Source organism: Bombus vancouverensis, chromosome 4, assembly GCF_051014615.1.
Source record: "Bombus vancouverensis nearcticus chromosome 4, iyBomVanc1_principal, whole genome shotgun sequence".
Lineage (NCBI taxonomy): Eukaryota > Metazoa > Arthropoda > Insecta > Hymenoptera > Apidae > Bombus > Bombus vancouverensis.
In genome coordinates this window covers 11986148-12007961 of record NC_134914.1, presented here as the reverse complement: position 1 = coordinate 12007961, position 21814 = coordinate 11986148, and the positions used below count along the sequence as shown (strand labels likewise).

At 26.6% G+C, this 21814-nt stretch overlaps 4 protein-coding genes across 7 annotated transcripts; 2 read left to right on the top strand and 2 right to left on the bottom strand.

Moving 5' to 3' along the window:
* The first annotated feature begins 126 nt into the window (after positions 1–126).
* LOC117156767 (uncharacterized) lies at positions 127–3025 on the top strand. The gene is made up of 5 exons (XM_033334101.2): positions 127–521; positions 1349–1652; positions 1748–2008; positions 2171–2323; positions 2443–3025. The coding sequence occupies exons 1-5, from the start codon at positions 229–231 to the stop codon at positions 2599–2601; spliced, it is 1170 nt and encodes a 389-aa protein (XP_033189992.1). The 5' UTR covers positions 127–228; the 3' UTR covers positions 2602–3025.
* Positions 3026–3538: 513 nt separating this feature from the next.
* Positions 3539–5889, bottom strand: LOC117156769 (NECAP-like protein CG9132). 2 transcript variants are annotated; one of them, XM_033334103.2, is made up of 3 exons: positions 5755–5889; positions 4730–5126; positions 3539–4638 (listed from the first exon to the last, which is right to left on the bottom strand). In XM_033334103.2, exons 2-3 carry the CDS (start codon positions 5081–5083, stop codon positions 4387–4389), a joined length of 606 nt encoding a protein of 201 aa, XP_033189994.1. In that variant the 5' UTR covers positions 5084–5126; positions 5755–5889; the 3' UTR covers positions 3539–4386. The 2 variants fall into 2 exon arrangements, with proteins under 2 accessions (XP_033189994.1, XP_033189993.1); XM_033334102.2 differs by having other exon boundaries at positions 5634–5875.
* An 816-nt stretch (positions 5890–6705) lies between these two features.
* SA1 (stromal antigen) lies at positions 6706–15295 on the top strand. 3 transcript variants are annotated; one of them, XM_033334128.2, is made up of 19 exons: positions 6706–6866; positions 6964–7127; positions 7186–7364; positions 7502–7675; positions 7744–7948; positions 8071–8400; positions 8483–9088; positions 9161–9503; positions 9574–9807; positions 9885–10077; positions 10149–10335; positions 10417–10721; positions 10812–11023; positions 11172–11338; positions 11456–11507; positions 13315–13350; positions 13561–13734; positions 13815–13899; positions 14507–15295. In XM_033334128.2, exons 1-19 carry the CDS (start codon positions 6844–6846, stop codon positions 14522–14524), a joined length of 3687 nt encoding a protein of 1228 aa, XP_033190019.1. In that variant the 5' UTR covers positions 6706–6843; the 3' UTR covers positions 14525–15295. The 3 variants fall into 3 exon arrangements, 2 of the variants coding, with proteins under 2 accessions (XP_033190019.1, XP_076473879.1); XR_013058145.1 differs by lacking the exons at positions 13815–13899; positions 14507–15295 and adding an exon at positions 12326–12749 and having other exon boundaries at positions 13561–13663; XM_076617764.1 differs by lacking the exons at positions 10812–11023; positions 11456–11507; positions 13315–13350; ... (1 more) ...; positions 13815–13899; positions 14507–15295 and having other exon boundaries at positions 11172–11325.
* On the bottom strand, positions 15036–21770 carry mud (mushroom body defect). Its single transcript, XM_033334125.2, has 11 exons — positions 21647–21770; positions 21242–21330; positions 21039–21100; positions 16815–20953; positions 16447–16745; positions 16151–16326; positions 15918–16072; positions 15690–15779; positions 15514–15576; positions 15301–15417; positions 15036–15174 (listed from the first exon to the last, which is right to left on the bottom strand). Exons 1-11 carry the CDS (start codon positions 21677–21679, stop codon positions 15100–15102), a joined length of 5298 nt encoding a protein of 1765 aa, XP_033190016.1. The 5' UTR covers positions 21680–21770; the 3' UTR covers positions 15036–15099.
* Positions 21771–21814: the final 44 nt, after the last annotated feature.

Below are 21814 nucleotides of genomic sequence, written 5' to 3'. Positions count from 1 at the left end.
TTTTAGGGGATGTAAATATCGACATTCAATTCTATTTGAAAAATTAAATAAACTAATCTAAAATTTCTGGGGAAATTATAGTAGTGAAAATAACTGTTGGCAATTAGTTCAATAATCCCTAAAGAATAGAGTCATCTGGATGAAAATCTAAATTATCTTTCCGTAGTGAAAGCAGACGATTTTATATAGATCCGAAACGTGTTTGATCGGTTTTTGTGAAGTGAGAGAATGCAAGTTATTGGGGTTGACGGTCGTGTCGTCGGCTATCTTTTTTGTTTTCTGATACTGCAAGCGAAACTAACGAACTCAAGAACCTCTTGGAGGCTCAGTGCTGACAAAGTCGTCAAAACAACAGACTTCGTGAGCACAGTTGAGGATGATCCTATCCTCGATATCCTGGCGAGCAGCATTAGTATCGGAAATGGACACAGTTGGAGTAGAACAGCTATTTCTGAAAAATACGAAAAGATACAACCCTATTGCCAAGATTGTAAAAGTGTTGTTTCTGGAAACCATGAACGGTAAGAAATCACAGGAGTTTGGTTCATCTTGGGTAAGAGCTATGTCATATATCTTGTTTCAGAATGTCAAATTGATACTTTTAGTACCTTTTGAAATAAACTGGATTATATGTATATATTGAACTTGTATTTTTCAAATATATAATTCAAGAATTTATAAATACCCGGAATAAATTATATTAAGATTTGATGTTTTATGATTTTTTTGTATACATAATACCTATAGTATTCTTACAATAGAATGATGCACACTTTTATAATAACATTCTATTTAGTTGAACAATATTTAAAGGTCTGAAAGGATATATTCCTCAGGGATAAAAGCTTTTGTTCCATTTTTGTATTTATTTAATGTAACTTATATCAATGTTTAGCACACATGTAACAATATCAATGAGATTTTAACCAAAACATTGTAGTTGGTATTTGACATTGTTTTCTATATTACATTGCATGTTTTGCATGTTTTATATAATTATCAGTATCCAATTTATTATTATAGTGTATGTTTCACCTGTCATATTTTCAAAAAAGTACAAAACTAAATATTTAAACTGTATGAAAAAGTATGAATACATAAAATATATAAGAATCTGTAATTAGTTGATTTAAAAAAAAATTATATAAACATATTTTTATATATATAAATCTTTTTATATACTTGTATATTTTAATTATTATCATTATTCTTATATTTTAGATTTTGTCCCTAATAATTATTATAAATAACCTGATGCAATTTTCTGTTTCTTCCTGTAGTTAGTATTTGTGTGTGGCTTACTGTTCTTTCAGCGTTAAAAAAGCCCTAACTTTGGTCCCCTTGGCAGACGATTCTCGTCATACGTGTTGAAGGATACACCAAATGCTACTGAATCTTTCCCTCTATCATCTCAACTGTCAAACGAGCAAGTCATGTGCTCTTCTGGTCAACAATGTGAGGATATAATTCTAGACTGTGGAAAGCCTGTCAATTTCACTTATTATGACAACTTGCTTGGTGTTGCAAATAGAGATAAGCATCCACTGGTTCCAGAACCTAATGTAGCACTCATGTTTAAGAAGAATGGTGGCAAGACTATGGATGTTGACATTGATCTGTTAGAGAAACGCTTAATGAAAGCAAAAAGAGAGGTACGATTATTACAGAATACTGTGTTTATAAATAAACAAATAGGGAGACCTAGTGCAAAGCTGTATATATATATACTTTATTCAATTTGTTGTAGAAGCCAAAATCTGTCCAACTTTACAATCAAATAGGAAATTTTTGGCGTATAAAAGGTGATGCACAAAGATCAATTGAATGCTTTCGAAGAGCGCTTGCTGTATCACCACATAATGCAGAAGTTTTGTTAAATTTAGCTCGAGTATTATTAGTTCAACAATATTTGGATGATGCAACATATTTAGCAAGACGTTCTTTGGAATTACAACCTCCAGATCGTAATGCTTGGGAACAATATCTTACACTTGGTCAAATATTTAAGGTAATTGAAAGTTGTAGAAATATAATCTGTTTCATATAATCACAGTGCATTTAAATATATATTCTATTTGATTATTATTTATAATACAATATTATTTAAATTTGTTTTGAAATATTATCAAGACATAATTTATCACTACAATGTTTATTATTTTGTTTGTAGGCATATGGTCATTATCAAGAAGCAGCTGTACATTTACGACATGCTTTAGAATTAAAACCAGACCTCTCTGAAGCAGCAGAAGCTTTAAGAGAGGTAGAATCAATTCCGGCTGCAAGCATACATATCTATACATTACTGATAATAATATGTCTGGTATGTAAGATAAAAAATATATCATTGTATTGCTTCATTAGTGCATTTTACGTTAAAAAAATATAAATAATTGTTATTCATAATATATTGAAAGAACTTTCAATACATTTATGTTGCAGGTACTTGGAGTACTGTTAGTAGTTTTAAGCAGTGTAGAGTGTGATGAAGATTCTAGTCTAGTTAATGGACAATTTCAACGTCCAGTTCAACGTCACTTTAGTCGCGCTATGGCTATGCGCAGTTTACGACTTAATGTTTCTCGTAATAAACGTTGTTGATTATTAAAAAAAAAATGAATAACCTTGTGATAGAAGAAAATTTCAGCTACTATTATCATTTATCTAACTACGAAGTATTATTTGTAATATGATTTTTAATAATTATTTAATATATTAATAATTATGCAATTTATTATAATTATAAATGAAAATATACAATAAAAAGCAACACCATTTTTCATTTACTACAAAAAGAAAAATAGCGTTAATGACTACATATTCGAGTGCAAACTTTTTAAAGTGTGTAACTATATACACACATATGCGCACGTGATTTAATATTAAAATATTTTCATGACTAAGAATGGAATGTCATTTACGGAATTATAAAATATTTTTGTTGTTACGTTAAATATTAACATAGGTATTATTAACAATATTACTTAGCATCATTTACAATATACAGTAATAATAGAATATATAAGTAATGATTTTATGTACCTACTCACAAGGTCTAACGAACTTTTTTTTATCTGTGAATAATTTACAAATATAATTTAATATCATCTTTAAATAATAATTTTTAATATATACATGAAACAATGAAGTTCTTTTACTTCTGCAAATAAAAATATCTAATAAATTTATTTTTTATTATTCCGAATATATATTAACTTCTCGTTCATTTAGTATAATATTTTCTGAGTTTTATACAACAATATTTTTAGATGTAAAACAATAATTTTCTCTTTTATTCTAAAATAATTCACTTTAGTATATAATTTCTTCAGATTGTTTCTAAATTTATATTTGGCCAACAAAAATGTTCAAACAAAATTTATATCAATAGCATCAATATGAGATAAAATTTTAGTGTCACTTTTAAAAATAAAAGTATGTAATATAAAGATCTTACATATTTCATAATACAACTACGTGATAGCACAATAATGTGAAATATCATTTTGTAAATTATTAGTGAAAAAAAATCGAAATATAATCTAGAAAATTAGGCCGTACATTTGCACAATTCCTGCTTTATGTACAAATACCGTAAATTAATATTAATTAAAACTATATACTATAATTTAATTCATATTCCTTTAAGGGTTTTCACAAAGAATGTATCCATGCAATAGACAATACCAGAAATAGTTTCAGTGTATTTTGTATTTAATACTGTACTACTGATAAACGTCTTTGTTATTAGCAAAATTTTATATTTGATATCATAAACGTATTCTTATTATTCTTTAATCACTTAATACATTGCTTATAGTTCAAACTACCTCCCTTTTCAATTTGTACAAGACAATAAACTTATTTGTTAACTATTTATATAAAAAATATGAGTATTTCACACACTTTATATAATTTGTTTAAATCAGAGATATAATATGTACATCTTCTAACATTTGTGAAGAAGAAAAGAAGAGAAATTAAATATCCGTGTGAACTTTTTAGTCTATCTTAATGTTTTATAAAAACATACTAATTTCAGTAAATAAGTTCCATTGAAGAATTTTAGTTAATTCTTAAACAGAATATTTCATTAATTCAAGTGAAACTCCTTTTGATATAATTCATTTTGTAATTGAATCAAAATATAAATTTAAAAAATATGTAAATACTATATCATAATATAGTAAAATATATGTAGTTGATTTACTATTCACCATGTACATAGAAACATCTTTGTCAATAATTACCCTTAAAAGATATCTATATGCAACATACATGCATATTAATATACATGTGCACACAGTGAATATACAAATTACAATATGCATATATAGTCTATGATTCTACAGCACTGCTATATTAAATTTTAATACACCTTGCAAGTTAAAATTGAACCCAACTGGCATTTCCTACTGTTGGTGGTTGTTGAGTTTGAGATTGCTGTGATGCACTTGCAAATTCTCCCCATTCAGAACTTGGTTGATTTTGATTCTGAGCAGGTTTGTGTGCAGGAGATGACGTTGGAGTTTTTGCAGGTGGTGGTGCAATTTTTACACCACCTGGTGGAGGTGGTAAACCCAAGTTTGTGTTGGCACGCTGTTTTGTTTTAGCAGTAACTTCACTACCATCCTTCTTCTATATATTATAAATATAAGAACTTTGAAATTCATTACATAATTTAATATCTAAATTTTTATAACATCCAATACTATAAAAAAATCCTTACAGTGATTTTCATGTTTATTTTTATTGTTTCTCCTTCTTTAAATCTGAGGTCTAATTCTTGTTTTGGTGTATCTTTTTCCTTTTCAATTTGTTCTTGATTTCTGAGCCATTTAAAATGATCTTGAAGGGCAACATTTAAATCAAAACTATCAGATCTATCCAAAAATCCAACACCAATAAAAGCTGATCTTCCATTATCATCTTGAATTCTTAGAACAAAATAACGAGAAGAATCTGTAACTGGTTCAACTGCAATTCCTGGATATTGTTCAATTGGACATTTTGCAAATAATTCTCCAGTAACTTTATCTTCCAATTTAATAGTAATTGAGTCTCCCTGAGAGACAAGACGCATACGTCCAGTCCATGTAGGTTCTTGGAGATTCCAATCAGCTGCTCTAAAATATAATATGTATTTAAAAATAAAATATTTATTCACTCTCATTAATTTGTCAACATCAAAATTAACATTTTTTATATTATTTTAATATAAATAAATTTACATTTAATTGAACTAAAAAAGATGCATATTTTTTATGTTATAAATATTTAGTATTTAAAAAAGAGATCTTTAACACAGACATTTTGTAACATAAAAATTTGGAATTAGATTTCCATAACTTTAAAAGTTTTACAAGTCTAAATCTTATAAAACTTTATGATATTGTATTCCAGATGTAGTACTAATATTATACTTTTAACGATTTCCGGTATAACTTTTGCTGACGTATTAAACGTCACAGCTAAAATTAATAGAAAAAACGTATTTAAAATGGCAAGAAAATATGAGATCTTTTAAATGGCAGTGAACAAAATATCATATTTAAATATATCTTTGCATACATTGTCGTTTTATAAAATGAAATATTTTTGAGGAAAATACTGTCAAAAAGAATCAATCGTACCGATAACCCCTATTCGTTGACCTTGGCGGTATTTTAAATACAAAGACTTCAGATTTCACAAGTAATACACTTTCATATGTATCCATTGTATTTTTTGACAAATCACAGAGAAAGTGCTTACGTTCGAGAGTTGAAACTTAACGAAGTGCTATTTCAAAATTCGTTTATATTTTGTGACGGATCTCTGCCGTGATTTGATAACTTTATCTCCAGTCACGCCTCCTATCCCCCACACAAAGACCGTTAACCATGGATTATTTCACTAGTGATAATAGATTCTCTTCTGCCAGTGGCACTGGTCCAATGTCAGTTTTTACGTAGAACATATTTGTAATTTGAATTAAAATAAAGAGGGTCAATTTTTATATATTCATTCTTTACTTATTGAAATGTTACTCTAAGATAACATCTTGCAAGTACTAATGCCAATATTTATTACAGAAAATAAAATTTCTCATAATATGTGTAGAAAACATTATAATTATATTATTTCAAATATAAATTATTAATAGAAATATCAAAGGTATTTTTAATATATTCCTGCTAATAATATTAGATAGTTTACTAGATAGACAATTACATAGGCATTAATAAAAATTAGATAGTTTATCTATTTTTTAAAATTTATTCTTTATACGGATGTTTTTTATAAGGATTCAATTTAAAATTTAGATTTATGAGTATAAATATACTGAAAAATTAATTTAAAAAGGTCTGTTCATATCATTTGTTCATATCATTTGATAAATGACTATGTTCACTGGTACATATTTACGTTTATTATAAGACCAACTATTTATATTCATAAAATGCGCGGGATTATTTGACAAATTCTATTAATACGTTCTTAATTTTATTCGAGACAACCAACATTTTAATCAAATGCATCGAAAAACTATAGGAATATAAGAATTCATTCCTAATTTCCACGTTTGATGGGAGCTCTTTTAGGTTTAGATGAATCAAACCGGTTAATGGATACGGACATAAGTTTGGAGTTTATATTTTATAAAAATGAATTTGCGGGAAAATGATAGACACCTAGCGGTGAGAGTGCCAAACAATCAGTGAGACACACATATCCCGGAACGTGAAAATAGCAAATCAACTTAAATACATGATCCATGCATAATCCAACGTAAATACGTTTAAATACATTTTTATATAAATATCTTCATTAATTTATATATCATAATATAATTTATATAATATGTTTACTTCAATTCAAAAATTGTAAGTTATATTATTTAAATATTAAATATATATGCTTCTAGTAAAAAAATATATATGTAAGATATTTACAGTATATTATAATGTATTGTTTGTTTAGCCCTGAACATTATCCATCCGAAAGCTATAGTTCTCCAAGTACATCACAACCACAATATCAGGAACAGACAAATTTTGAGAACCAATCCCAATTTGAACAACCTATGACACCAGCAACTCCAACTAATATGAGAATTACAAGGAATACACGTGCAAGATTACGTGGTATGACTCAAAATGATATTTCTTTGTTATCTATTTCTAAATAATGATTCTTCTGCAGGAGGACCTATACAGCAACCAAAGTATAAAGAGATAGATACGGATTACATTCCAACTACTAGTGGTAGAGGAAGAGGAGGTAGTGGACGTGGAAGAGGGAAGCGAACACATCATTCACATAGTTTGGAAGATGAAGCTAGTCTCTATTATGTCATTAGAAACAATCGGTCTTCATTAACTGTATGTTGACTGTCATGTTCAAAGAAAAGTTTGTTAAAAGTATTTGAATTATAATAAATAATAAATTCGTGGATAGATATTTTTATGTATATATATATATTTATATATACATATATACACGTATACCTTTTTTGTAGACTATTGTTGATGATTGGATAGAAAAATACAAAAGTAATAGAGAAAATGCTCTTCTTATGTTAATGCAATTTTTTATTAATGCAAGTGGATGTAAAGGACGTATTACTTCTGAGATGCAAGCAACAATGGAGCATGTGGCAATAATTCGTAAAATGACTGAAGAATTTGATGAGGTATGTTAATATCTATTTTTTATAAATAAATAGTTTTCTCATATAATTCATAATAATTTGCAAAATAGGAAAGTGGAGAATATCCATTGATAATGACTGGTCAACAGTGGAAAAAATTTCGTGCAAATTTCTGTGAATTTGTCCAAATTTTAGTTAGGCAATGTCAGTATTCAATCATTTATGATCAGTTTTTAATGGATAATGTAATTTCATTATTAACTGGTCTTTCTGATTCACAAGTAAGAGCTTTTAGGCATACTGCTACTCTTGCTGGTAAGATATATTTTTATACATGTTCATACTTATATAGCTACATTTATATTTAAATATAAAAGAAATTATATTTATATTAATCAATTAACTAAATTAATAATATGTTGTGCTATTCTTCATAGCTATGAAACTCATGACAGCATTAGTAGATGTAGCTCTAACTGTATCAATAAATTTGGATAATACACAACGACAGTATGAAGCTGAAAGGCAGAAAGCTAGAGAAAAGAGAGCTGCAGATAGATTAGAATCATTAATGGCCAAACGAAAAGAACTTGAAGAAAATATGGATGAGATAAAAAATATGCTTACATATATGTTCAAATCTGTATTTGTACATCGCTATAGAGATACTTTGCCAGAAATTCGCGCCATTTGTATGGCAGAAATAGGAGTATGGATGAAAAAATTTCATCAAAATTTTTTAGATGATTCTTATTTAAAATACATAGGTAATATATATTAACGTATAACATTAATATGATGGACTTATATTCATTTTATAATATAAGTAAATTTGTTATAATTTTCTAGGTTGGACGTTGCATGATAAAGTTGGTGAAGTTCGATTAAAATGTCTCCAAGCATTGCAACCATTATATGCATCAGAAGAATTAAAAACTAAACTCGAACTTTTTACAAGTAAATTTAAAGATAGAATTGTTGCAATGACATTAGATAAAGAGTATGATGTAGCAGTACAAGCTGTTAAACTTGTCATTTCTATTTTAAAACATCATAGAGAAATTCTTACTGATAAAGATTGTGAACATGTATATGAACTTGTCTATTCCTCCCATCGTGCTGTTGCACAAGCAGCCGGTGAATTCTTAAACGAACGTCTATTTCGCCCTGATGATGAAGCAGTAGCTGGCGTTAAAACTAAACGTGGAAAGAAGCGTTTACCGAATACTCCACTTATTCGAGATCTCGTATTATTTTTTATTGAATCCGAACTTCATGAACATGGAGCATATTTAGTAGATTCTTTAATTGAAACGAATCAAATGATGAAAGATTGGGAATGTATGACAGATTTACTATTAGAAGAGGCTGGACCTGAAGAAGAAGCTTTAGATAACCAGAAAGAGACATCTTTGATTGAATTAATGGTTTGTTGTATAAAACAAGCTGCTACAGGTAAGTTTTTGTGTTCTTGTATTTTTATGGAATTGTATGACAAATATAAACCTCCTGTAATTTTCAAAATAGGTGAAGCTCCAGTTGGTCGGGGACCAACTAGAAAAATTTTATCAGCAAAAGAAATGAAACAAGTTCATGATGATAAACAACGGTTAACGGAACATTTTATACAAACACTACCGCTTTTGCTTGATAAATACAGGGCAGATCCGGAAAAACTCGCAAATTTACTTGCTATTCCTCAATATTTTGATTTGGATATCTATACAAAATCTCGACAAGAGCAAAATTTGGATTCGTTGTTGAATAAAATTCATACAATTGTGGAAAAAATGCATGACACCGAAGTTTTAGATACGGCTGCAAAAACATTAGAACATATGTGTATAGAAGGACATGCTATTTTTACCAGGTAAAATTTTATGGCGGTATATATTGAAGTTTTTATGAGAGAATATTTATTACTTGATGTTTCAATTCAGGTGTGATGTAGCACGCTCAACGTTAATCGATTCCATTGTAAATAAATATAAGGAAGCTATTGATGAATATAGAAATTTAATAGAAGGGAATGAAGATCCAGATGAAGATGAAATTTTCAATGTTGTACAATCTTTAAAAAAAGTTTCCATATTTTACTCTTGTCACAATATGAATCCGTGGGGAATATGGGATTCTTTATATAAGGACATTGAAGATGCCAAAGATCCATCTAAGTAGTACCATTACATATTTTGTATTATATATTTGCTGGGAATTTTATTCATATATGTATATAAATATCTTATTACAGATGTTTACCACATGAGGCAGTTAAGTATTGCATAAGTGCATGCTTTTTTGCTATTTTATGGGGACAAAATCATCTTATGGAAGCTGCAGATTCTGGAAATCAAGGTGAAGATGAATGTCGGCAATTAAAAGAGCGTTTGCATTCTTTTATGGGTTCAATGCGTTATTTTGTTAGTGGTGATGTAAACGCCACGGTAATTACTTTATTCATATTTTTTACTATTTTTAATATGTCGATTGTATATATTTGTCAATGTTGTTTCAGCCTACTCCACCTATTTTAAGAGAAGAAGCATATAATACAATATGCGATTTATTAGTAGTGTTTTGTAATCAATTAACAACACATTCTAATCCTTTAATGCATCAGTTAGTATATGAACCTGATCAAGCAATGCAAAACATGCTTAATCGATTTATTCAAGAATACGTATTTTTTGAAGAGGAAGATGGTATGCTATATTAATTTACTGAATATACACATCTTTTGTCTCACAAAGATTAATTTCTGACATAAGATATTGTAATTGTAGATGAACATGATGAACATTCAAAGATTGAAGAATTACATAAAAGAAGAAATTTTTTGGCTGGTTATTGCAAATTAATTGTATATAATATGATACCTACAAAAGCAGCGGCTGATGTCTTTAAACATTATGTAAAATATTATAATGACTATGGTGATATTATCAAAACTACATTAGGGAAAGCTAGGGACATTAATAAAACAAATTGTGCTTTAACTATGCAACATAGTTTAAATATTTTGTATAATGAAATAGTAACAGAGAAAGGCAAAGTTAATAGAAACAGTGAGGAATTTACTGCAATTAAGGTTTGTTTACATATATATATCAATATTTTACAATTCAAAAAATATATAGAAAATCTGTTTTGAAATAAAGATATGTATTAATATCTTCAGGAACTCGCAAAACGATTTGCTTTGTCATTTGGCTTAGATGCAGTAAAAAATCGTGAAGCAATTACTGCTTTACATCGAGCAGGTGTTCTTTTTGCAATTACACCACCAGATGGTATCGAACAAGATCCTACAGGGCCACCACCTAATTTATCCTTTCTTGAAATCTTATCTGAATTTACGAATAAGCTTCTTAAACAAGATAAACGAGTCGTGTAGGTATAATCTTTATTCAAAACTTTTTATTTATATATTTCTTTCTTAACGAATTTGTTATCTTAATTAATATTTAATTATAATATAACATATGTATATATTATATATTTATTTAATTAGTTAATTTTATATGCATTTGTGTCACAGATTAAATTTCCTTGACAGAAGATTACAAGCTGGAATGCCATCCTCACGGGGAGAGGATTGGCAACCTTTACTTTTGTACAGGAACAGCTTATTACATGGCGAAACAGATCAAGTTCCAGTAACAAGTAAGCGCGCATATACAAGACGTAAGAAGGATCATTTAGCTGGTATGTTAATCAATATATTATGTCTTAATTGAAATTTTTAATAATCTATATTAGAAATATTAATAAATATTTTAGCTTTTAACGATACTTGTAACAATTTATATAAAATGTTTGCAGAAGAAGAAGAAGCAGATGAGCCTGAAGAAGGTTCTGATCATGAGTTTTCCGGGTAAGTTAGGTGTTCATATGAAGCTAGTAAAGAATAACATATTTTTTATATTTTATTTACTAAAATAATTATAGAAGTAGAATATTTTTTTCGATAAAAATTCATAATAAAATCAATCTATAATTTAAATCTATGTATACTTATACGCAACACACGCTTTATTGCTTTTAAAATACAAGTTATGCTATGAATGACAAGTATTTAGTTCTAGAAAATATTGCAAAATTAGCTATTAGATTTACACGCTTATGTAGATATTAATGCACATGTGTATAATGTGCACATTTCTTTTCAGTATTATTAGTGTTGCATTCTCGTGTTAATGAATGCCAAAATCGTACTATGCGTAAATTTGTGCGTAGTTTAATTACTAATATAAATACTCTTCTCTCATTATACTTAATATTTATTTTGCTTTATAGTATGCTTTATTGAAATGTACAATAAGATATTACTATTAAGAATTAAAAGTGCAAAAGATATTCTAAAAACGTAAAATATAAAAAATTGTAAAATAATTTTATTAATTTAAAAGTGTTTTATGCAAAAATATATGTGATATAATTTTGAATGCAATAAATATATTGTAAGCTTATTGATATTTTAAGTTTTGTTCTATGTGTATTATTAAACAAATATCTTTTTATAGCCCAAAATTTTTAGGAATAAAACTTTTTTTAATACACTATCCTTTATATATTTATCATTTAATTGCATGCTTGTGCTAATAAATACTTATTGCCATTGGCGTCTTTATGTAAATTATAAATCTGTTGTGTTTGCATGAGTAGTAATCTTTTATGAATCGCTTGTTGCAGGCTACCTGATCGTTATTCAAGCTAAGACTTAGTTTTTAGCAAAATCTATAATATATTATAATCATATAAGGGGCAAAAATTGTATAAGGAATTAATGAGGTCTATTATTCTTGGTGCCTGTTTTAAAATCAACTTTCAAACTAGTGTAAGGAATTATATGTAATATTGTCAAAATATCAAATTAAGTATCAAACACATACCTAAATAATGTAAAGAGCAAATGTTATGTGAGGAATTGATGAAATCTGTTATTCTTAGTGCCTAATTTGGCTACTAAAGAACTCATCTTCTATAAACTAGTGTAAGGAAAATAAGATAAAAAATGAACAATGATATTATGAAATGATAATATTTTTGGAACACCTGACAAAAAAGTACATAGAGAACGATGTGTGTTCTATTGAACCTAAGAACTTAAAACCAAGTAAGTTTAAAATATCTTGTATTCTGTTTATATATTGATAATATACAAATTGGTGATAGATATAATGAACATGTGATATTAATTAAAATAAAACCCTCTTCTCCTATGAGTTCCCAAATCCTACTATCAAAATTTTAGATCCATAGCGAATAAGTAATATTATACTTTGTAAAGCTTTCTCCTCATTAAAATTTGCAGGAAATGTGACAGAATTAACCCATCGTTTCACATTTCCTGCTTAATATCGGATTTCTATATTTTACATTTTTTAACACGCCGTTCTCTATTATCACCGCAATATTATAGAAATGTTTTTAGGTATTTGGTTTGTTAATACTTGGGTTAATTCTGTGTACTTTATTCGAGTAATTTATCGTTTTTCGAATGCAATGACCAGACACATTAATATGTATGTACGCGATGCGAAATTTTATAATATATGCATATGTTCGTATTATATGGGAAATGTATGTGAAACTTCAGAGTTATTTAACATAAATTTTTGTCCCTTTATTTATAATATTAATTCTAATATATTTCCATCAATAAAAGCTTTTTCTTTCAGTAAACACAAGAAGAAACGTGGTGCAAGGAAACATCAGTGAGTAAATTCACACATTTTTTTGTCCATAGTTACAAAAGTAGATCAAATTTAGATTTACGTATTTGTTGAAAGAAATAAGTTTGCAAAATATATACATTCAAATAAAAATATAAATTTCTTCTGTTTAATTAAAAAAATTAATTTTATAAAATAAATTTGAATATCTGCTTTTTTTTGTAGTATTATTAGTTTGAATCTTTATTGCAGATTAGCCGTTAATAAAGTATCAATAACTCGTGGATCTAGGGCAACTGGAATTTATGAAACCAACGAAGCTACACAGATGCAGACATCTCCATCAGCAATTATTGAAGATGCATCGACCAGTCCTTCTCAAGACATAGATAATAAACTTAAGACATTACAAATTCAATCGAGGTCGTAAGTAATGAATCCTTAAGTTTGATAAATCAAAGTATTTTTTCAAGTTAGAACTATTTGTAATGAAAATATTTTCTTAGACGAAGAAGTCAAGATAATATAGAACCAAGAGAATTAAGAAGAACTTCTAGAAATTCTGGTCGTTATGTAGAAGGGCAATATATGGTAAGTTATAATAATCTTTCATTCATAATGTTATACGTTAAATATTTAAACATTATTTAATCAATCTTCACCTACGTGGTCATCATTGAAATCTAAAGCTTATTAACTTCAAAACTTTGATAAATTAATTTTTTTAATAACGTATAATTACATAATATGGAGTCAAAGAATATCATAATTTAAAAACTACATTAACTTAAAGTTTTAATTCCATTCCTTGTCTGCAACTGTCTAAAACTGTGATGGTTGTTAGCTTAATATTGCGATTTGACTCGCCTATCTAGAGTAAGAAGATTAAATTTTATGTATATAATACAATAATATAAAGAAGCGCGATATAGAGCTAAAGATGTAGCTCTATAACATTTTTCTAAAACACTTAAAACCCTTGATATGTGTGTAAATGTATTTACATGAAATAAAATTTAAATATATCTACAATATTTACATTAATAGAAAGATTGTGCACACACATTGCATGCAGATATTGTGTCACAATTTCGTCCTTATTCAATGATAAAACATTTACAGGCAAACAGTTGAATATAGTATCGAAATAAATATAGTTTATATCAGCACAAAGTAATAAAATGCTTTTCTGTTATAGGAATCTGATTCCGAATAATGAAGTACAATAAAAAAGAATATATCCATTCAAGATAAAACTAAGAGGAAATGATTTGTGATACTTTATAATATTCATGTCGTACTGAATAAGTTTTAAACGTTAAAAATAAAAACTTGTTCAATCGACGTTAATTCACATTCAATTATTACGTTCCATTTTACGTTTTGAGACTACTGCATTTTTAATATCATTTTCTTAAGATATTATTTTCATTATTTAAAGCCATATATTTTCTTTAGAATTTACTAGACATAACAGTAGTACATTTTATAATGGTGGTATTCTTCTATGCATAAAACTTTTGAACGTTATTGTTATTAAAAAATTATTTAATGACTGTCCAAATAACATATGAATATAAATATTTTTTTGTATACCATTTGCTTTTTCGATTTGTCTGCTGTTGTATTCTATTCTAATTTGTATTATTATATTATATTATATTTGTTACATATATATATTATACAACTATTATATAATTAGATGTGAGAGCCTTAATGAAAATACATTTCTTTTTTACAATTATAATAATAATTATTATTAAACATTTTATATTACGTACGTACGTACTCTCATCTATCATTTGCGTTACGATATTTTCGGAATATGCTACTTCTTCTACGACCTCTTGGTGTAACAATAACTTTCTATAAAAAATGTAATTTAATATTTACATAATGTATGTAAAAATTTTTTATTTATTATGTTATTAAATGTAAGAAACAAGAAGTATGAAAGTAATAAATTATTTTTAAACGATATGAATAACTTACCTCGTCTTGACCTCGTGGAAGGAATAAACTTCTCAGTGTTCGTGGTGTAGTCGTTGCCCTCTCTTTGCCGTTTCTTTCCCTTAATATTCTTGAATTTGGGCTTCTTAATTCATTACCCTTCAATTTTTAAGTATATGTTAGAAATAAATCTTCAGGTCAAATGATATAAATATATTGATATACAAATATACTAGTATCACTCATTACACTTACCTGTATTGATAATCTTCCTCCGTTTTTACTAGGAGTTGGAGGCCCAGGCTTTTTATATGATGTCTGCAAAATAAATATTAAAATGTTATAATGTGACGCGAATAACAGGAGTTTTAAAAATAATGTTATGCCCTAAAAATTCATTATTTGTTTGTAAAATTATCTTAGGTACATACCTGAGTTCTATCCTTTTTCTTAGCTTTTTGTTCAGGAAGCAAACTTTGACTCAAACTATCATTAAATATATCATCTGGAACTGAACCTGCCTATGATTGAATTAAAAACAATAAAATATATACATCTTTATATATATATATATACAAGTAAAATTAATATAGCAATGAATTCAGAATTGCAGTTATATAAATATAAATATATTATATATGATACATATATATGCTTACTTTAATCTCTTCTTCTGTAAATGGTAGAGAATGAAATTGCATTTCAACAGGATAAGATGACTTTAAATGAGGTTTACAAAGAGCATTTCTTTTTTTTAAAATAGATAATCTATCTGCATCAATGATTTGCGAAGAATTACCATCTTTCATGTCAGCTAATAATTTGAATTTATATAATTAATGGTTTAAATTATTTGGAATTAGTTTTATTTAATAAATTATTTTTAATTTACCTAAATAAATATTATCAAGTACTTCTCCTTCTTCATCCTCTGCATTAAATGCATTGCCCATTGTTTGTATACTCTTAATACTACATCTTTTTTCGTATGTTGTTCTTTCTTGTATTACTGAAATTTTATGTAAAACATCTTCTTTAGTTTCTCCTAATAAGTATTTTTTCTCACATCTGAAAAAGAAAAGATTTGAACAATATCTGCTAGGATATCTAAAAATAGATAGATCTGCAAATATCTAAAAGGATGAAGTAATTTTTAATCATTATTCATTATTATAAAATCAGTCTTACTTAGGATTTTTATGTTCCATTAAAGAAACTATATTTTGATCTAAATTTTGATATTTAGTTTTTAATTCAATTAATTCCTTCTGCAATTTTTCCTTTTCTTGTTTTTCACTTAACAGTCTCTCTCCAACATTCCAAAGCTGTGAACTTAAGTTAGCAACATGTGCCTTATATTTACTTAATTCATCTGCCTGTTTACGACATTGTAGTTCCATTTTTCTTTGTAATGACTCTAATTTTTCTTGTACACATTGTTCTTGTTCTCTATTCAGCTTCGTTATTTGTTCATTATATAGCATTTTCTGTAATATTTGTTACAAAAATAAGTAAGTTACGAGAAGTGCAATATGTACAAATATTAATATACCTACCATGTTTTGTTTAATTTCATCTATTTTAACTTTATATTTATCATGAATATCTTTTAGTTGAATATCAATATCTTCTTTCTTTGATCGTTTGCTTAACTCATTCCTTTCTTCTTGCAGTTTTAAATTCTGCTCTTTTAATTGTGTTGCTTCTTTCTTTAAGTTTTCTATCTCTTTTAATGATGTTTCCATTTCTTGCACCTTAATACTAAGTTCACCAATATCACCTTTTAATCTTACATTGTTTGTGTGTGCACAGTTTAATTTACTTTCTAAGTTATTCTTAGCTTCTGTCAGTTCATTAATTTGGAATCGTAACTTTTTCTCTGACTCAGATTGGAATTTTGTTTCATCACATTTAAAATCATTTTCAAAAGAAATAACCAATTTTGAAAAATCATCTATTTCATTTTGCAATTGAGTAATGTTTTCTTGTAATATTTTATTTTTATCTAATTCTGCTTCAATAATTGTTTTCTGGTCAAAAAAGATGTCTGAAGAAATATCTAATATCTGTTCACTCTCTTCTTTCAAGGAAATATCTTTTATTTTCTGTTCAAACCATAAAAATTGGTCCCATAAGATATCCTGTAAGGGTTTTATATTTTGAAAATGATGAATATGATACTTAAGTAATGTATTTTCTAAATATGTTTGTTTGCTTTGTATATGCTTTAATTCATCACACACAGATTTATCTATCATGAGAACACTATAGGAACTTGTTAATAAATTGTCCCATTTTTGTTTTAATGTATTTAAAGATGTATCTAAATTTTCTCTTGACTTTATAATGTTATTTAAATAATCTTTTAATGATTCCTTATATTTGATGAAAGTATTTATTCGTTTTATATGGTCTTCTTGTAAATTATTTAGTTCTTGTATCTTACTTTCCAATAATTTTATTTCTTCACATTTTGTAATATAGTTATCTACCATTACTGTTTGATTTTTTAGAGTTTTATTTAAGTTTGTATTTTCATTTGAAAGTTGTAAAATTAATTCACGTGATACCTGTATTTCATTAATGGACTCCTTTAAAGTTCTTAAAATATTTTTATTTGTATCATCATTATTTATGTCTTGTACATTATCTGTAGTATTAATATAAGAATTTTCATTCTTAGTAACTTCTGCAATTGTAAATTTTAAGCCATTTGCTGAATGTTGTAATTCTTCACAAATTTGTATAACTTCTAATCTTTTTGCATCTTCAATTTTACTATATTCCCTATTTTTATTAAGTTCGTCCTTTTCTTTCTTTAATATTTGTTGCAATTCTTCTATAATTTTGTTTTGTTTATAAGACTCTGTTTGTAATTTAAAATTTGTACTTTGCAAATTTTGACATAATAATTTTTGGTCTTCAAGTTGTTTACAAAGTACTCTTTTGGATTCATTGAATTCTTTTTGTAATTCTTCTAATTGTAAACATTTTTCCTTTAAAGCTTTCTCTTGAGTTTTTAAAACTGCATCTTGATTCGTTCTTACTTCCTGTAGATTTATAATTATTTCTTTCAGTTTAACTTCAGAAGCAATTGTTTCTTTTGATAATTTTTCAAATTTATTTTCCACAAGTTCCAATGTTTCCTGTTTTAATTTTACTTCTATATTTAGTTTATCTAAGTGACATTGTTTTTCCAATAATTTTGTTTCCAGTTCTTTTATAAAATTTTTCATCTTAATTTCTCCTTCTGTTTGTAAATGCATTATATGATCTTTTTCTAACTTTAAGGAAGTAATTTCATCAGTTAGATTTTCTATTTTTTTGTCTTTAAATTTGAATTCATCTAACATATTACATACTTCTTGTTGAGATTTTTCAAATTTATCATTTACATTATTTAAATCCAGTAGAATTTTGTTATTCTCAGATTTAAGATCTTTATGTTGTTTCTGAAATACTTCTTGTACCTCTTCAAATTTTTCCAATTTTTGTGTAAACTCTGTTAATTTTTGTTTAGTACAAATTAATTCTGTCTCCAAATGATTTGTTATTTCCCTATTTTTTATTAAATCATTTTCTAACATAACATTAAAACTTATACTATCTTCTAATTTCTTTTTATTATCTGTAAGTTCATCTTTCAGTTGGTACATGGAAAGCTGTTCTTTCGTGTAATTAGTATATAATATTTTATAAGCATTTAAAATACTTTTAGTAGTTTTTTCATTATATTTTTTATACTCATTTATCTGATTTAATATATCTTTTTTCATTAAATAAAATTCTGATTCAAAAGTTCGAATATTTTTCTTTAATGTTTCTATATACATAGAAGAAGCTTGTAAGAGTGCATCTTTTTTATTTACTTTTTCTTCATATACATATATGACTTTTTCTAAAGTTTGTTTTTGGAGTTCAATTTGTTTTAAATACGAAATTTCTTCAGAATATTTTTCTGTAACATTAGTAAGCTCGTTAATTTTGGTTGTACTTTCTGCAACAGTTTTTCTTAATTTTGATATCTCTGTAGTATTCTGTTCATCCTTTTGTTCTAATTTAGATATTTGTAATTGAAAATTTTCAAGTTTTAATTTAGCTTCATTCATGTTATTACTTAATGATTCCAATTCTAGTTGCTTCAAAGTATACTTCTGATTAAAATTATACAATATTATTCGTAAACATTCTATTAGTTCTGTAGTTGTTTTGTTGTCTAATTTATCTTCTACACAATCAGTTTCTAAATTATGTAATATAATCTCTTTCAAATTTGTATTATATAGATCAACAGAAGTTTTATATGAACTATTTTGATCTTTGATATCTTGAATATATTTAAGATTTTCAGATATTTGTGCTTTAACTTCAGTAAGCTCAGTGTTTAATTTAACATTATTTATATTTTCTTTGTTTAAAGATTCTTCCAAATCTTTAATTTTTCCTAACAGAGAATTCTTTTCAGTAATTAATACACCTTTGGATTTTTCAACGACTGACAAAGTTTCTTTTTGAGAAGTATATAACATTTCCAAATTTTTATTTTGTTTTATTAGAGATTCTTTCTCTTGTTGTAAGGTTTCAATTTGTTTAGTCGATTCACTTATGATTACATTTAATTTAGTTTCCGTACTTTGTAATATTTGCCTCTCTTTCTTTAAAAGTTGTGTTGTACTTTCATACTCTTGATTTGCAGATTTCAGTTTTTCATTTACAACATCAAGTTGTGTCTTTAGTAAAGCAGATTCTTCTTTCGCTTCTTGTAATTGAATATCAATTACAGAACTTAAAACTTCACTGGTATTTAAAGATGCTGAAGATGAATTTAAGGGTACTATATCATCAATTTCAAAACTTTGTTCTTCAATTGTTGTTTTTCTAAGTTCTTTTAAATGAGTACGCAACTCTTCATTGGTCTTTTTTAAATTTACTAGTTCCCTATCCTTAATTTCTCCCTGAATCTGCATGTTTTCTAAAGACTTTTCACAATTTTCTACTTTGTCTCTAAAATATATATATTGCATTTGTATAGATGTTAACTTTTTTGTCAATGTGTCAGCATCTGCTTCAAGTTTATCTATGTTACATTGCTTCTGCAATAGCTGATCTTCTAAATGATCTATTTCCTTCCTGTAATATTGTTCATAATCTATTGTGCCCTTATTCTTTTTACAAGATTGTGGAGTAGTCGGTTTCATTTTTTCTTCTCTTAAAACTTTTATTTCTGCAGTCTTTTCCTGTAATTTCTTCTGTAGACTTTGTATTTTGTTTTGTTGAATTCGTATATCTTCCTGTAAATCAATTTTCTCAAATCTCTCTACTTCTAATTCACTTTTCAACATTCTTAATTCCCTATTTCTGTCATTCAATAACTTATGATTTTGAGCAGACCATGTTACAGGAGAATCAAAAAAGTTCTTAAGAGCTTTTCCTTTAGGCGTGACAGGTATTTTTGATGCATCATTCTCTATTCTAGCAATTATTTCTTTTAATGTTTCTTTGTTTATGTCTTTCTTATATGGAATAGTCATTTCAAGAAATGATTTAATCTTAAGTTGCGTTTCATGTTGCAAATTAAAACACATTTGATGATGAAATGATGGTTCTTGAGGTACAAGCAATAAAAATAAAGATGCAATATAAATGTGTTCCATTTCCTCCAAATTTTTATCAAATTTATATTTTGGATATTCATCTGTAAAAAAGATATAAAAAGCATATAATATATTCTTATAAAATAATTATATAATACAGGAAATACTTATCACATATTTACATACCTTGTAAGTATTTTACTATAATATTTTCTGTGTCTGTACTATCTTTAGTACCAGTCCATGAACTATAAAGCAAAATATGTTTGACAAGAATAAATATATTCTAATAGAATGAATATTATGAATGCACATTATTTACATTAAAAAAGAAACTCATTAAATATTTCATTAAAAATTTAAGTGTAAATATATAAAAAATTACTTACAATGATTTTATTAATTTCTTGTAAACCTTCCCATTATCCAATTCTTTCAAGTCTTTAACATTTGTTTCTAATATATCTAAACAATTTAGCTGAAAAAATATGAATTTTTGTTAGAATAAATTATAATGTAAATATTTACATTACACTTACATTATTTATAAGTAAACACTTCCAAACATTTTATAAATATAACCAAAATATTTATTATTTAATAAGTATTTTATTATATTTTAATTGTATATCAAAATATTTATTAATGAATATCTGTAATAGTGTAACAAAAACTAAAATTTAATTTGTTCATCTTAATTAAATAATCGTATTATAATATAATTTGGAATGATTCATTGAAATATTAGTTATTGGTTGTTTATAAATTTCTTTTTATATGGCATTAATACTAACCCATTCCAATAAAACTCCGATCCATAGTTTCATGATATAAAAAAGGCAATTACTTATTTACGCTTGTAAAAATAATAATAGTTAGAACTTGTGCGCTCCTTCGACGTATACTTTTAACGTTCCATTGAAGGTACGTTTAATTTCAAATATTCACTGCTTGCTTCACTT

What these genes read in the sequence shown, in the direction of transcription:
- LOC117156769 (XM_033334102.2), bottom strand. Translation starts at nt 5,719, where the DNA reads ATGGATACATATGAAAGTGTATTACTTGTGAAATCTGAAGTCTTTGTA. An exon ending in TCAACGAATAGGGGTTATCG is followed by an intron (nt 5,127 to 5,633) that starts GTACGATTGATT and finishes ATTATATTTTAG; the next exon opens with AGCAGCTGATTGGAATCTCC. An exon ending in AAATAAACATGAAAATCACT is followed by an intron (nt 4,639 to 4,729) that starts GTAAGGATTTTT and finishes TATAATATATAG; the next exon opens with AAGAAGGATGGTAGTGAAGT.
- LOC117156767 (XM_033334101.2), top strand. Translation starts at nt 229, where the DNA reads ATGCAAGTTATTGGGGTTGACGGTCGTGTCGTCGGCTATCTTTTTTGT. An exon ending in GTTTCTGGAAACCATGAACG is followed by an intron (nt 522 to 1,348) that starts GTAAGAAATCAC and finishes TCCCCTTGGCAG; the next exon opens with ACGATTCTCGTCATACGTGT. An exon ending in CACTTGGTCAAATATTTAAG is followed by an intron (nt 2,009 to 2,170) that starts GTAATTGAAAGT and finishes TTTTGTTTGTAG; the next exon opens with GCATATGGTCATTATCAAGA.
- SA1 (XM_033334128.2), top strand. Translation starts at nt 6,844, where the DNA reads ATGTTTACTTCAATTCAAAAATT. An exon ending in GGACATGCTATTTTTACCAG is followed by an intron (nt 9,504 to 9,573) that starts GTAAAATTTTAT and finishes GTTTCAATTCAG; the next exon opens with GTGTGATGTAGCACGCTCAA. An exon ending in ATTTTTTGAAGAGGAAGATG is followed by an intron (nt 10,336 to 10,416) that starts GTATGCTATATT and finishes TTGTAATTGTAG; the next exon opens with ATGAACATGATGAACATTCA.
- mud (XM_033334125.2), bottom strand. Translation starts at nt 21,679, where the DNA reads ATGAAACTATGGATCGGAGTTTTATTGGAATGG. An exon ending in TCGGAGTTTTATTGGAATGG is followed by an intron (nt 21,331 to 21,646) that starts GTTAGTATTAAT and finishes ATATTTTTTCAG; the next exon opens with CTAAATTGTTTAGATATATT. An exon ending in TTACAGAAGAAGAGATTAAA is followed by an intron (nt 15,780 to 15,917) that starts GTAAGCATATAT and finishes ATTCAATCATAG; the next exon opens with GCAGGTTCAGTTCCAGATGA.